Genomic DNA, 16,287 nt, shown 5'->3' with positions numbered 1-16,287 from the left:
CCTTTCTTCAAAACAACAAATTGGAATAATTCTAGACTGCACAAATATCCCGGGAATTAAGCCAGAAAATCTACACAAACTTGAATACCATTGCAGACGTCTCACCTACCTTCTTCATTCAGCAAGATACAAATCGTTACTGTTGCTCAAGCCAAAGAGGATAAGGAACAGTGGCAGAGCAATCAACACAGTGGTGCAACAAACATAAGTACATTTTTTTTAATATAGAAACAGTGTACATAATGTGAAAATACAGATATACTGCTTAACGTAGACGTCATCAGCCGAGTACCCATCTGTCACTGGATGTTTCGCCCCTTATCTCGGAACATCCTCAAGATGGTGGAGCAGGTAGTGTTGATCAGGTACTACCTCGTATACGATGGCTGCCAGGTTGGTTCATTGCGTCTTAGCCAGAGCCAACTGGACGCTCTCTCTGCAGCTTTGCCAAGAGCATGTGCTTCTGTATTCCGGGCTCCCCCTTTAATGCCCACTGCTCCCAGCATTTTCCAAACTGACTGTGATGGAAAGCCTCTGCAACCAACTTCTACTGGGAAGACCCATGTCTTCCATCCTCTTTCTTTACACGTGTCTTGGTATTTCCCCTTCTTGATCTCATGGGACTCTTCTACTCTCTCTTCCCAAGGAACAGTGAGTTCTACCATCACCATCAACTTCGGAGACCTTGACCACATTACTATATCTGGCCGGAGGGATGTGTGAGTAACTTCCTCTGGGAACTTTAACTTCTTCCCAAGGTCTACCAGCATTTCCCAGTTCTTTGAATCATGTAAAATGCCAGTACCTGTACTAACAGTTAAAAGTATGAATAGCTCCAGTTGGTTCATTGAAGTTAAGAAACTATTTTGGAAATACGAACTTGGCGACATCTACCAAAACCTAGATCATCCTCCAAAGCAAAGTGTATGGAAGAAAACAGTATTCAAAACTGTCTCTTCTCAGTTTAAAGAGAAAGTAGATTAGTATAGCAAAATTATACAAATCGTTGCAATTCATGAATATAGAATATACTCCTGGAAAAGTCCACCCAAATATTACAACAAAAGGTAACTCTATGCGTGAAATAAATAGACTTCCTATCAAGTTAAAGCTACTTACATCAACATATATACTACAAAGTAATAGAGCAGCATTTAATCAAAATACAGTGAACCCTGTGTGTCAGCTATGCAATAGAGAATCAGAAGATATCGAACATTTCCTATTTAACTGTGAAATCCTTGCACCCCAGCGTAAATTAGTACTGTGTGAAATTAAAGAAGAGTACACAATATTAACTGGAGAAAACTATAATGACCTTTCTTCAAAACAACAAATTGGAATAATTCTAGACTGCACAAATATCCCGGGAATTAAGCCAGAAAATCTACACAAACTTGAATACCATTGCAGACGTCTCACCTACCTTCTTCATTCAGCAAGATACAAATCGTTACTGTTGCTCAAGCCAAAGAGGATAAGGAACAGTGGCAGAGCAATCAACACAGTGGTGCAACAAACATAAGTACATTTTTTTATAGAAACAGTGTACATAATGTGAAAATACAGATATACTGCTTTAACGTAGACGTCATCAGCCGAGTACCCATCTGTCACTGGATGTTTCGCCCCTTATCTCGGAACATCCTCAAGATGGTGGGGCAGGTAGTGTTGATCAGGTACTACCTCGTATACGATGGCTGCCAGGTTGGTTCATTGCGTCTTAGCCAGAGCCAACTGGACGCTCTCTCTGCAGCTTTGCCAAGAGCATGTGCTTCTGTATTCCGGGCTCCCCCTTTAATGCCCACTGCTCCCAGCATTTTCCAAACTGACTGTGATGGAAAGCCTCTGCAACCAACTTCTACTGGGAAGACCCATGTCTTCCATCCTCTTTCTTTACACGTGTCTGCCAAGTCTTGGTATTTCCCCTTCTTGATCTCATGGGACTCTTCTACTCTCTCTTCCCAAGGAACAGTGAGTTCTACCATCACCATCAACTTCGGAGACCTTAACAACATTACTATATCTGGCCGGAGGGATGTGTGGGTAACTTCCTCTGGGAACTTTAACTTCTTCCCAAGGTCTACCAGCATTTCCCAGTTATTTGAATCATGTAAAATGCCAGTACCTGCTGATTTTGCAGACTTCTTATCCCCCTCTTTAACAAAGATTGTATATTATATATATCTACTGTGCGGTAATAACTGTGAATTAAAGTGCAGCTGTACATAGGTAGTGATATTCGGTGGGGGATTATCGTTATACTCTGTTGATTACACAGAGGTTCGCCTTTATAGGCGGTGAAGATGGACAACAACAACAACAACAACAACAATGGCGGGATGATTTCAATCGACACAAAAAATTCTTTTTAATTATATGGTTTCATGATATTTTTAATTTTCGGTCTGTTCCATTGAAGGCGATTATTTTCTTGCTTCACTAGTCAATAATTAAGAAAATTTATCACACATCCGTGCCGATTTTGCGACTCCATAAATATGGTACTGCACGGCCGTGCATATATTTTGACGTGACGTCATTAGCGTTATACAAACATAGTGTAAAGACGCGCTAAATGTTAGCGTTATACTATAGGCGCGTCAATGGAAAATGACTCTCCGGGACGGCGAGTGAAAATATGTGGCATTTTATCATGTTGAGTGAAAATATGTACCATATTTCACGAAAAACGAAAAAATAACCTTTTTATTTAATTTCATTATCAAAGAAAAAAATTTACGAACCCTATTGCTTGCTACGCAATTGCAACTGTACAGCGCGCAGTAATATATTATTGCGTCTTGTTTTGCACGCGATATTTGGCGCTACATTGTGACGTCACGTAAAGAACTCTTTAAACGTCTGTACATCGTTTATAACTGAATTAAAAATATTGGTGTTCGGATTTGTTTTCTTAGTTAGACCATTTTCTATCATTCTAAGTAGTTTTCAAAACAAATTCAACAAAAAGTTGTTTTGTATTTCTCAGATTTTTCAAACAAAATGGCGAAAGAAGTCCCTTAAAATAAATATGAGTTTCGACTCCGCCCACTTTCATATTTATATTTCATATTTATTTCTTAAAAAATATGAAATATATTTGACTGATATAGCACCATATTCCATGGGTAAAATTAAATAATAAGTAAATAGCGCGCGCCAAATAAATATACAACGTGACGTCATTTACGACGTCACGTTATTAAGTTGTTTTCCAGTTCTGTGTACGCTGGATTTTATTCAAAACTATCCTAGAGTCATTAGTTTTGACGCCCTAAAGCTGTTTAACTAGTGCATTTTTTATATCTAATTTGATCATTAAATAAAATACAATATAAAGTTACTATGGCATGTTGTTTATCACTGCAAACCTTTTTTATGTTTGTAAAAAGTTCAAAATCACTGAAGTTTTGTACTTAAGTAAACTGACCCTGGAGGCATCCATTGTTGTTTAAAGTCATATAAAATGACGCCTTTTCATTGGGTGGTTATTTTTAAAGGATATTTCACTGTAATGCAATATGTACAGCAAAAGAAGTTTTTAAATGAGCTAACATTTAATGTAACAACATTGTGAAAACTTAAAATTATGTTTTATTTCATATAAAACTGTCCATTATTTGGGAATGCCATACACCCTGGCAGTCGTTTTAATAGGTGCACCTGTCTCTTTAAGCTTGAATGTATTTACCAATAAGCTTGATGAATAGCATCTGCTTTTGGCTTACAGAGCTGAAAAATATATCTAAAAAGAAAGGTGTTGTAAAGATATGTATATGTTGATTTAAGAAATGATTTTTTTCTTTCTTTTTTAAACTTTATATACAATAATCAACCCATTATGAATTTTACTCAGTATCAATTAAAAACCAATTAACGTTTTCAAACAATATAAGCTGTACACCTTTCGCAACAGTGAATATTAAAGGCACTTGACACTCATTAGACATTTTAAAATGGAGGACAGAAACAGAAAAGGGCAGGTCAAGATTTTTCAAAGGCTGTATTTGCAAAATTAAGGCTTGCATAAACATTGATTGATTTTGCATTAGTAAAAACATGAAAAAATACAGTAAATTTGATAAAGGTGAAATATTTTTAGTGAAATGTCTCTGTCTTTCATGGTTGCAGTGCAGTCAGCAAATTATGACGTCATACGAGGTCGTTTTCACCAATTCTTAGGTCAAAACAAAAATGGCGTCAAAATAGATGAGCGTCAAAACACATGACCTGACGTACAAGATTTTAAGCAAGAGGCGATGAAAAATGGCCTATGAATTAGTTTTTGACACATAATACAAGATGTAAGACAAGCCTAATCATTAAAGTATAATTTAGCACATAAAACTAATTTTTGAAAGATGAAAATAACCATTTTGACGCGTTCTTTAGTAATGTATACATGCAGATGTTTTCCGACGAACTCCGTGACAGTTATCATATGAACTCCTGAACAAGTTATCATAAGAACTCCATCATTCGTGTTACAGTTCCTCCCCCGTGTTTCAATAAACCATCGAAAAGCATGTAATAAAGTCATATATAAACTTAATCGGTGATGTTACATACTTTTTCAAAAATTATAAATATCTACGTACTGTACTGTACTGTATGTATAATACATGTAAATTATGCTCTTCAAAATGTTTTCAGGTCAATTAAGCCCTCACTGTTCATGTACATGTAAATGTATAATCAAGTGACCCTTGATTTGTGTAATAACTTACTATGGTCTTGGACGGTCTTTGAAGTCTGGCAGAGACCGTCGACTTTGCGGAGACCGTCGATTCGTAGGTCCTGATGAGACCGGAAACCATAGGTCACCGTGATCATGACGTGACATCCCGAGTAAGCTCCCTTTGATAAATGTCACCATTTGTAGTCTAACGATTCAATCAATCTGCAGTATACTGTATTTCCGACGTAAGTAGTTAAAATAAACATACAAAAGAGAAATGGAATCTCTAAATAACGCGCAAAACTACAAAATGAAAGTGTCGCAAGATCCGTTTAGTTGAAAATGTATGTACCCCCACCAGACCCGGAAATTATCAGATTTCTTTTTATTTCCCCTCCTTATTTATTTTATATATGTATGTGGTGTGGCGGAAGTGATTAGGCCCATTTGTGAAGAATCTCAAAAAATGTGACTTTATCAAAAAAGTATTGTTTATAGGCCTATATCGATAAAAAGTTTGAAACTCGATCAGTTCTAGATTTTTTTTTCAATTTCAGACTTGAGCTGGAGAAGAATCAAGAAATGAAGAAAAAGAACATTGTTATCACAGGTTGGTTGTGATCTTTTAGCTTACCTGAGGACAAAATGCTCAGAGTAGAGCTATCATGATAGCTGTCTGTCATGCAGTGTGGGTTAAAATTGTGGGTAATATCTGACCCCCATCATGCTTCATCTGCTGTCTTCTCAATATCCACCATTTTTTTAAACAACATCACATGAACTATGTGGTAGATATTAACTTCACAAATATAAACCTCAGATGAATCTCTATGAATGATTTATAAATGGACTTGTAAATAAGAATACAAGTCTAATGTATCTTTGAAAAACCTAGAGCTTAGGAAATTAATTGTCATGCTTGCTTTGTGAATTTCTTCCAAAGTTCCTTGGGGGGACAGTAGGTGACAGTTAATTACCTTTGATAAATGTCTTAATTTTTTTGTGGCTTAAATATTTCTCATGACTATGATCATGATTCTTACTTAACATAACTTTATTCTATTCTGTGACTGATTGAATTTACGAAGCCTTACTACTTTAAACCTGTAAATAATTATTGACATTTTGCCTTGTTTATGTTGTCATTAAATTTGCAAGTTGTAAATACCGGACAATTAGGAGAACAATACAGCAGTCACATAATTACCCATTGATAGGGAAATCCATCTGTTCCTAAAATTTTATACAGGGTACTTCAAAAGAAACTTCATTACCAAAAGAATGTGTGTGTTTGTTAGGATTATTTTACATTTTTCTGAAACAATGCCTTCCATATTTTGATAGTCCTCTACGATAACCCTCTACACAATTTACTATATTTGTTCCAGTCTTTTGGACAAGATAGCCATCAAAAGCTAAAAATAGAAATGATATACTTCTCAACAGCTTGATATTTGAAGAAATCATCAGATGGTCTATCACAAAATTTACTAAAATCTTGAGTCTTAGAATGTTTTTTACAACCTTGTAAAAGATAAGATAGAAATGAGAATGTTTCTGAACTTAGGTGTTAGGAAAATATTTCCAGGATTTTAAGTGAAATTGATCATTTATATGAAATTAAAACTGCTGCAAGTACAGTCAATAAGATTTTTTACATCCTTAAGGATTTGGACCATTTGGAGAGCACAAAGTTAATGCAAGTTGGGAATGTGTGAAACAGCTTAAAGAGGAGGGGCTTGGAGAGGATATTAACATACATATTTATAACCTACCTGTGGAGTATAGTACAGTGAAAAGACAGGTGCCTCAGATATGGGACAATCATAAACCAGAGGTAATAATGATTGTATAATAGTTGACAATAATACACCCAGATAAAATCCCAATACTATAGATATGTTAACATGAGTGATGTTGACAAAACTTCATGCACTCCACCACTGTTTTACCACAGACTTTAATTACAAGGATTGGAAACTCCCAGTTAACCATATATAAACGCTTAAATATCTTGTCAGGTACGTGATAGAGGTACATTAATTTTATCAATAATTTGCTGGCACTAAGCGTAAATGCCAATACGATAGTTTCCAAACCTTGTTAATTAAGTCCATGGTTTTATGGTGAACCAGATAAAATTCTATGGAACAAATTCAAGGCACTTGTAAAAATATACATTGTTATAATCTGTTATATTATTAGATTGATTTCCCACTTTGCTGTCTTCAAGTAAGTTAATAACATTATTTGACATGGGGAATGATACATTCTACTCAATATAGGACATTTTTCTGGTAATATATCATGTAACATTACAATCCTGTACGATGCTATGTTACATTCTGCAATTAGTTATATTAAGATGTAAATTTAAATATGTAACAAAATGCTTTTAGGTTTCATTTGTTTTTGTAAAAAAAATCATACCACTCTGTTTTAAACTTGAGATTATTATTTTCACTGTAGATGGGCATGCTCAGAAATGAGCTTTTGTAATAGCATAATGCCTGACATCAGTCTGTCCCTGTGTTGTATATTCTACATGTATGTTGTTATACACAATTTCTGTATGTAAAATATTCTCTGAAACTAGGGCTGAAACAAACAACCAAACTGGAGGGTTAGTGATAATCTTATTCAGATACAGATACAGATATTTGACTTTCCTCATATCTCAAGATATGATTCCCAAACTTTTGTAATTGTGTTCTTACAGTAATTATTTGTTAAATTTCAATATTAACATCTTAATTATTTGTTAAATTCTAATGATAAAATCTTTATTCTAACTATATTTAAGTAATAAAACACGCATATAAATCATTAGATTTTATTGTTATTATTTGTTGTTATTTGTAGCAGAAATCTTATTTGTCCAAACTTAGCTGTAATTGCAATCTATATCTTAGATGATTGAATTTTGAAAATAAAAAAGCACATTCAAAATTTTCAAAATGAATTTTATTTTAGACTTGATCATTGAAGCTGTATATTTATATCAATGGTAAAACACAAGCAGATCATGGATGCTAAACATTAGCCCTGTCATGAGGGGTCACTAAGCTTAAATAACTTCATTTAGAAAAAAAAAAACATTGGAATCACCTTATGTACAACTACATGTACTTAGCCTAAAGCTTAGATATGAGGCATTTAGTATTGTTTACCTATACATACATCTAATAAATCAATTTCTTCAGAATTGTGCCTTTGCTAATTTGTCACTGGGAGGGACAAGGGGTTTCACTGGCAATGTGATAAGTTGAATTAAAGATACATGTTGATACTTAAAAAACAAAACGAGCAGTCTTATCATTATTATTATCACCAGTTATATGATTTCAAACTTTGATTAAATGATCTGAACATTTTATACTTGCAGTTGGTTGTTCATGTTGGTGTGTCTAGTATAGCAAAGGAGGTCACTCTGGAACAACTGGCACATAATGATGGATATGATAGAAAAGATGTTCAGGTAAATATGTTTTGAAAGATAGGTGGGTAGTTGTACTTTGTTTCATTATTATTCACATATCACCATAATAGTTCTTTGTAACTTTGAGTTTTATAATGGTCACTTATTTTAACTACACAATAAAGAATGGGGCATGTGTCATTTTGTCATTATTTATTACTGATTAATTTTTTGTCATATTTGGACTATTTTAACTTCATATTGAGTTGTTCACATATGATCCTTGATCTTTGGATAACATTCACCCAATAAATAGAAAATGCTGAGAGCTTGCATTTTTTATTGTTGAAAATTTGATTTTGTGTCATTGCCATGTTTCATGTGACTTTCATTTAATACAATGTACTTAGTTCATGAGGTGACCATAGGGGTATTGCCATGTTTATTGTTACTTTCATATTATATTTAACTCACGAGGGGACCATGGGGACATTGCCATGTTTCTTTTTACTTTCATATTATATTGAACTCATGAGGGGACCATGGGGGCATTGCCATGTTTCTTGTTACTTTCATATTATATTTAACTCATGAGGGGACCATGGGGGCATTGTCATGTTTCTTGTTACTTTCATATTATATTTAACTCATGAGGTGACCCTAGGGGCATTGCCATGTTTATTGTTACTTTCATATTATATTTAACTCATGAGATGTCCATAGGGGCATTGCCATGTTTCTTGTTACTTTCATATTATATTTAACTCATGAGGGGACCATATGGGCATTGCCATGTTTCTTGTTACTTTCATATTATATTGAACTCATGAGGGGACCATGGGGACATTGCCATGTTTCTTGTTACTTTCATATTATATTTAACTCATGAGGTGACCATAGGGGCATTGTCATGTTTCTTGTTACTTTCATATTATATTTAACTCATGAGGGGACCATAGGGGCATTGCCATGTTTCTTGTTACTTTCATATTATATTTAACTCATGAGGGGACCATAGGGGCATTGCCATGTTTCTTGTTACTTTCATATTATATTTAACTCATGAGGTGACCATAGGGGCATTGCCATGTTTCTTGTTACTTTCATATTTTATTTAACTCATGAGGGGACCATAGGGGCATTGCCATGTTTCTTGTTACTTTCATATTATATTTAACTCATGAGGGGACCATAGGGGCATTGCCATGTTTATTCTTACTTTCATATTATATTTAACTTATGAGGGGACCATGGGGGCATTGCCATGTTTATTGTTACTTTCATATTATATTTGACTCATGAGGGGACCATGGGGGCATTGCCATGTTTATTGTTACTTTCATATTATATTTAACTCATGATGGGACCATGGGGAAATTGCCATGTTTCTTGTTACTCTCATATTATATTTACCTCATGAGGGGGCCATGGGGGCATTGCCATGTTTCTTGTTACTTTTATATTATATTTAACTCATGAGGGGACCATAGCTGTATTGCCATGTTTCTTGTTTCTTTCATATTATATTAACTCATGAGGGGACCATGGGGACATTTGCCATGTTTCTTGTTACTTTCATATTATATTTAACTCATGAGTTGACCATAGGGGTATTGCCATGTTTCTTGTTACTTTCATATAATATTGAACTCATGAGGTGACCATAGGGGCATTGCCATGTTTCTTGTTACTTTCATATTATATTTAACTCATGAGGGGACCATAGGGGCATTGCCATGTTTCTTGTTACTTTCATATTATATTTAACTCATGAGGTGACCCTAGGGGCATTGCCATGTTTCTTGTTACTTTCATATTTTATTTAACTCATGAGGGGACCATAGGGGCATTGCCATGTTTCTTGTTACTTTCATATTATATTTAACTCATGAGGGGACCATAGCTGTATTGCCATGTTTATTCTTACTTTCATATTATATTTAACTTATGAGGGGACCATGGGGGCATTGCCATGTTTATTGTTACTTTCATATTATATTTGACTCATGAGGGGACCATGGGGGCATTGCCATGTTTATTGTTACTTTCATATTATATTTAACCTCATGAGGGGACCATGGGGAAATTGCCATGTTTCTTGTTACTCTCATATTATATTTACCTCATGAGGGGGCCATAGGGGCATTGCCATGTTTCTTGTTACTTTTATATTATATTTAACTCACGAGGGGACCATAGCTGTATTGCCATGTTTCTTGTTACTTTCATATTATATTAACTCATGAGGGGACCATGGGGACATTGCCATGTTTCTTGTTACTTTCATATTATATTTAACTCATGAGTTGACCATAGGGGTATTGCCATGTTTCTTGTTACTTTCATATAATATTGAACTCATGAGGTGACCATAGGGGCATTGCCATGTTTCTTGTTACTTTCATATTATATTTACCTCATGAGGGGACCATGTGGGGCATTGCCATGTTTCTTGTTACTTTCATATTATATTTAACTCATGAGGTGACCATAGGGGCATTGTCATGTTTCTTGTTACTTTCATATTATATTTAACTCATGAGGGGACCATAGGGGCATTGCCATGTTTCTTGTTACTTTCATATTATATTTAACTCATGAGGTGACCATAGGGGCATTGTCATGTTTCTTGTTACTTTCATATTATATTTACCTCATGAGGGGACCATGGGGGCATTGCCATGTTTATTGTTACTTTGATATATTTAACTCATGAGGGGACCATGGGGGCATTGCCACGTTTCTTGTAACTTTCATATTATATTAACTCATGAGGGGACCATGGGGGCATTCTATGTTTCTTGTTACTTTCATATTATATTTAACTCATGAGGGGACCATGAGGCATTCTATGTTTCTTGTTACTTTCATATTATATTTAACTCACGAGGTGACCATAGGGGCATTGTCATGTTTCTTGTTACTTTCATATTATATTTACCTCATGAGGGGACCATGAGGGCATTGCCATGTTTCTTGTTACTTTCATATTATATTTATCTCATGAGGTGACCATGGGGGCATTGCCATGTTTATTGTTACTTTCATATTATATTTAACTCATGAGGGGACCATGGGGGCATTGCCATGTTTCTTGTTACTTTCATATTATATTAAACTCATAAGAGGACCATATGGGCATTGTCATGTTTCTTGTTACTTTCATATTATATTAAACTCATGAGAGGACCATAGGGGCATTGCCATGTTTATTGTTACTTTCATTTAAGTTTTAATGAGGGGACCATGTCTGCAATTTCTTTACCGAATATTTGTATATCTGTCAATTCGTTGTACATTTTAACATTTTTTAGAACTCAATGGATCTTTGATATTAACCTTCCAATTTTTTCATGAATGGGTTGAGAAATTAAAAAAATGAGCTACAGCCTTCTTATTGAAAGCCAAAATGTCCTACCTTACTCTGTCTTTTCCCTGTGTCTTCTTTATACCAGTGTACAGAACATTTACATACTTTACAACTTGAATATATTCATGGTATTACAATGTCTGTCTATATTTATGTTAGAGATAGCATCTTTGACTTCAAAAAGTTTTAGTCTATGGAATGAATCTTGAAGTCAGGAATTTGCATGGGCACTAAAATGCTTATTATACCTTCACAAAGTTTTGGATGGGGATAGGTATATAGGAGTGCTTATGGGTCAGTTTTATAGTTTCCCCCAAGAGTAATATGTATTCAAGGTCACTGTTACTAGAAATAAAGAAAACGGTTTCCGGAGGATAATTATAGTTACGAATGAGATTTTAAAATCAAACTTTGTATAAAGCAAATATAAAGTATGTATAGACCTAACATGGTCATCATGATACTGTTCTTCAGCTTTATTGTTAAAGTTTATGAGTACTGTACATGTATATGATGACTATAGAGTTACATTAGTTCTATAATAAGTTAACAAGGAAGTTTCACTTGTATATATTTGACAGAATTGCAGTGCAGACAACTTATGCTGTGTGGAGGGGGCTGATGATTGTATAGTAGCAGGACTAGATATGGCTAAAATATGTGATAAAGTGAATAATGCAGGAACCAAAGCAAAAGCTGTAATATCTCATGATCCTGGGAGGTAGGTCTTTATGCTACTCAGTTAGTTTTGTTTTAAAAATGCCTCTCACTGGCTGTTTTTTTCTTTGTGTTTTATTATTCTGTCAAACATGTTAACTTAATAAAGCCATGCCAAAGTCAAGACTAATAAAGAAATAATGTAACTAATAGGATGAGACATTTATATCATATGATTCTCCTATTTCCATAGTAATCTTTTGGCTTAATCTAGTAGATTTTGATGAAACACAATAGGAATGATCCATAGGTGTCTCTTTAAAATCATTGCTAAAACTGTTTCAGTATGCTGAACAAATGACTGCCAGAGCTTAAAGAACATTTAACCAATATCTCCTTTTCAATTAGTATATGGGTATATTTTTTATGAAACTCAAAAAAGTAATTGCCTGAAATAAAGTTTTGGTTGTCCCAGTTATAAGACTTCTTGAGTCATTGTACAGCAATAACATCTTTCAGCAATGCTCAAATTTATAGATAAGTTTGACCCTCTTGTGGCTGAGGGGTTTATGGGTTGAGGTATCAGAATTGCAGCCACCGTTTATTTCTGCGTGACAAATTACTGGAGTCTCTGCATCTCTTAGGTTCAGCAAGTGAGGTGGTTTTCAAGTTTGTAACACTTGAGTTTAGCCAAAATCACCCTTCCTGTTTTTTTACCGGACATCCGGGACGTTATGGCATGTATGATGCTGTTTTGGCAATATATAACCTAAATTGTGTTGGTGTGTAGTAAAACGAAACCAAACAAACCAACAAAAGATAAGTTTCACAGTTCATGTATATTTATATTGTCAGACTGGCCTTTTTCAGGGACAGAAATAAATTTTTTTAAAAGAATCTGGGAATAACATTAAAAGATAAAACACTTAAGTGATAATATATTTGAATTTGGAGCCTGAAGACCTTAAACTGAATACATTTGTAAATAATTTAATTTTCTTTGTTTTACAGGTATTTATGTGACTTTTCATACTTTGCATCGCTACACATAAACAAAAACCGGTCAGCTTTTATTCATGTACCACCCCTCAATCAGCCACACAGTTTGAAGGAATTGGTTGAAACGCTCAAAGTTGTTATTTCCTGCATGTTAGAGGAAACGGAATTAAATTCCTGAAGTTAAAATGGATTTTATTATCTGATTTGTGTAATCATTTACTGGATTAAATGGTGATAATCAGACATTTTGATAAGCAGGAACAGTTTTTATGTGATATATGACTGTCAACATCCATGTTTTTATTTATGAATCATGTTTATTTAAGGTTTTGTTCTCTTTCACATTTTTATAATATTGTAAAGATATTGTTATTTACATGTATTTATATTTATTTTTTATTTTGTTTATTTTGAAACCTATAATTTGTACAGCAATTTACTGTTAGCAATTTTTCATGTGAATTATTTTCATAAAACTAGGTAAATTAGGTATCAGACAAGTGGAGAACAACACACATTAAACACTGAAACTACAGGCCTTGGTTTTCTACAATACCTTCATCAGGTTTATAACAGTATTCATAATTTGATTCCACTAAGTAATAAAAGACGGTACAAGTTTATTTGTATGTTAGTTAAATAGAACAAAAACAGTCTGTGAAATGACTTAATACTGATTTCAATTTTTTTCATGTATATTTATTGGTTACTGGCAGAAACAATTTGATTCACTAAATTGGTCCTTTTCATCATCGCGCATGGTTGAATCTCTGATATGCATAATTAAGGTTCTTAGATAGGCGATAATGATGTAAATAGGTCACATATCTATACTTGATTTTCTTTTTCTCCTTTGAAGATTGAAATCTTTTTAAACAATTTTTCAATCTATCCCTTATTCTTTTTTTCCCCATTTTTGGGGTTTTTTAAAAACCCGGGGATAGGTTAATCCATCTGTTACTGTGACAGGGTTCTGTTACCTTGATGATTATTTCATTACTTTCCATATGTAAAAATTCTTATTTAAGCCCTTTTTCAATGCCTCTGGTACTTTGCGAGGAGGGTTTACTGTAGATACCGCAGTTTCTTTTAAATGCAACTTAATTTACCAGGGAGTTTTTACCAATATCTTTGAGTAGGTTCCCATAGTCTGACATGACTGTTTTGTCAAGAGTTCAGTATTCACTATTGTAAACTGGCGATTTATATATAGAATATCCTAGGTCGAGACTTAAACCTACAAGAGTAGGGGCGGAAGTTTCTACTACGTAGAAATTGTGTTGATACTTGAATCTCTGTATGTACATTGCAACGTGATCTATCCATGAACTTTGATGAGATCCCCTAAATATAAAGTAAGTTTACTAGTATGTCTGGGATCTCAAGTCAAGAGGGTAATTAAATCCTAGCTGATTATGATATTGTGATTGCCTGTCACCAATGCTCATTGTCGCCATTTGCTGCTGACAGTACTTGAAGTTGGATGTCTCTACCTTTCTGGTTTACCCATATAAGAGGTACGCATTTTTTCTCCTGTTTCGCTTTTAAGGGTCCCTTGAAAATTTATTTGACATGTCTGTAGAATCTGTCCCATGGCCATGTTTCAGGCAGATTTGAACTATCCAAGTACATTCTGGGCGGTGTTATTCCAGACGTGTCCCTGTTTATTTATTAGCTCACCTGTCACAAAGTGACAGGGTGAGCTTTTGTGATCGCTTTTCTTTCGGCGTCCGTCCGTCGTCCGTCCGTAAACTTTTACTTTAAATGACATCTCCTCATAAACCACTAAGCCAATTTCATCCAAACTTCACAGGAATGTTCCTTTGGTGGTCACCTTTAAAAATTGTTCAAAGAATTTAATTCCATGCAGAACTCTGGTTGCCATGGCAACCGAAAGAAAAAACTTTAAATATCTTCTTTTAAAAAACCATAAGAGCTAGAGCTTAGATATTTGGCATGAAACATCTTCTAGTGAGTGTCTACCAAGTTTGTTCAAATAAAAGCCCTGGGGTCAAAATTGGCCCCGCCCCAGAGGGTCATTGATTTTCCCTATATGCATATAGTAAAAACTAAAAAAATCTTCTTTTAAAGAACCCAAAGAGCTAGAGCTTAGATATTTGGCATGAAACATCTTCTAGTGAGTGTCTACCAAGTTTGTTCAAATAAAAGCCCTGGGGTCAAAATTGGCCCCGCCCCAGAGGGTCATTGATTTTCCCTATATGCATATAGTAAAAACTAAAAAAATCTTCTCTTAAAGAACCAAAAGAGCTAGAGCTAAGATATTTAGCAATGAAACATGTTCTAATGGGTGTCTACCAAAGTTTGTTCAAATAAAAGCCCTTGGGTCAAATTGGCCCCGCCCCGGGGGTCATTAATTTTCCCTATATGCATATAGTAAAAACTTAAAAAATCTTCTTTTAAAGAACTCAAAGAGCTATTGCTAAAGATATTGAGCATCAAACATGTTCTAATAGGTGTCTACCAAAGTTTTTGTTCAAATAAAAGCCCTGGGGTCAAAATTGGCCCGCCCCAGGGGTCATTGATTTTCCCTATATGCATATAGTAAAAACTTAAAAAATCTTCTTTTAAAGAACCCAAAGAGTTAGAGCAAAGATATTTAGCATGAAACATGTTCTAATAAGTGCTCTACCAAGTTTGTTCAAATAAAAGCCCTTGGGGTCAAAATGGCCCCGCCCCCAGGGGTCATTGATTTTTCCTATATGCATATAGTAAAAACTTAAAAAGTCTTCTTTTAAAAACCCAAAGAGCCATGGCTAAGATATTTAGCATGAAACATGTTCTAATGGGTGTCACCAAGTTTGTTCAAATAAAAGCCCTGGGGTCAAAATTGGCGCCCGCCCCGGGGTCATTGATTTTCCCTATATGCATATAGTAAAAACTTAAAAAGTCTTCTTTTAAAGTACCCAAAGAGCTAGAGCTAAGATATTTAGCATGAAACATGTTCTAATGGGTGTCTACCAAGTTTGTGCAAATAAAAGCCCTTGGGTTAAAATTGGCCCTGCAACGTTGTGGGGGGGGGGTGGGGGGGCCTATATACAGGTGAGCGACCTCAGGGCCATCATGGCCCTCTTGTTAATAAAACACGTTAGCTGGTCAACGACTGACAGATAATTCCAGACAGGTTACATGTATAGACTAGCT

General features: G+C 34.8%; 2 protein-coding genes across 3 annotated transcripts; one reads left to right on the top strand and one right to left on the bottom strand.

The window, feature by feature from the left end:
• Positions 1-1,682: 1,682 nt before the first annotated feature.
• LOC132741302 (uncharacterized) lies at positions 1,683-4,836 on the bottom strand. The gene is made up of 2 exons (XM_060729430.1): positions 4,731-4,836; positions 1,683-2,158 (listed from the first exon to the last, which is right to left on the bottom strand). Exons 1-2 carry the CDS (start codon positions 4,834-4,836, stop codon positions 1,683-1,685), a joined length of 582 nt encoding a protein of 193 aa, XP_060585413.1.
• An 18-nt stretch (positions 4,837-4,854) lies between these two features.
• On the top strand, positions 4,855-13,517 carry LOC132741303 (pyroglutamyl-peptidase 1-like). 2 transcript variants are annotated; one of them, XM_060729431.1, is made up of 6 exons: positions 4,855-4,926; positions 5,239-5,291; positions 6,349-6,518; positions 8,067-8,159; positions 12,051-12,190; positions 13,138-13,517. In XM_060729431.1, the coding sequence occupies exons 2-6, from the start codon at positions 5,264-5,266 to the stop codon at positions 13,301-13,303; spliced, it is 597 nt and encodes a 198-aa protein (XP_060585414.1). In that variant the 5' UTR covers positions 4,855-4,926; positions 5,239-5,263; the 3' UTR covers positions 13,304-13,517. The 2 variants fall into 2 exon arrangements, with proteins under 2 accessions (XP_060585414.1, XP_060585415.1); XM_060729432.1 differs by lacking the exon at positions 4,855-4,926 and adding an exon at positions 4,950-5,025.
• The last annotated feature ends 2,770 nt before the right edge of the window (positions 13,518-16,287 follow it).

Source organism: Ruditapes philippinarum, unplaced genomic scaffold (genome assembly GCF_026571515.1).
Source record: "Ruditapes philippinarum isolate M1 unplaced genomic scaffold, ASM2657151v2 ctg4477_1_1_1_1, whole genome shotgun sequence".
Lineage (NCBI taxonomy): Eukaryota > Metazoa > Mollusca > Bivalvia > Venerida > Veneridae > Ruditapes > Ruditapes philippinarum.
This window is presented reverse-complemented; position numbering and strand designations above follow the sequence as displayed.

Bases quoted from the DNA above. Each gene is read 5' to 3' on its own strand.
- LOC132741302 (XM_060729430.1), bottom strand. From the start codon at position 4,836: ATGATCACGGTGACCTATGGTTTCCGGTCTCATCAGGACCTACGAATC. The intron at 2,159-4,730 runs GTAAGTTATTAC...TCTTTGTTAAAG, and splicing joins AAAGACCGTCCAAGACCATA to AGGGGGATAAGAAGTCTGCA.
- LOC132741303 (XM_060729431.1), top strand. From the start codon at position 5,264: ATGAAGAAAAAGAACATTGTTATCACAG. The intron at 5,292-6,348 runs GTTGGTTGTGAT...TACATCCTTAAG, and splicing joins AAAGAACATTGTTATCACAG to GATTTGGACCATTTGGAGAG. The intron at 8,160-12,050 runs GTAAATATGTTT...TATATTTGACAG, and splicing joins ATGATAGAAAAGATGTTCAG to AATTGCAGTGCAGACAACTT.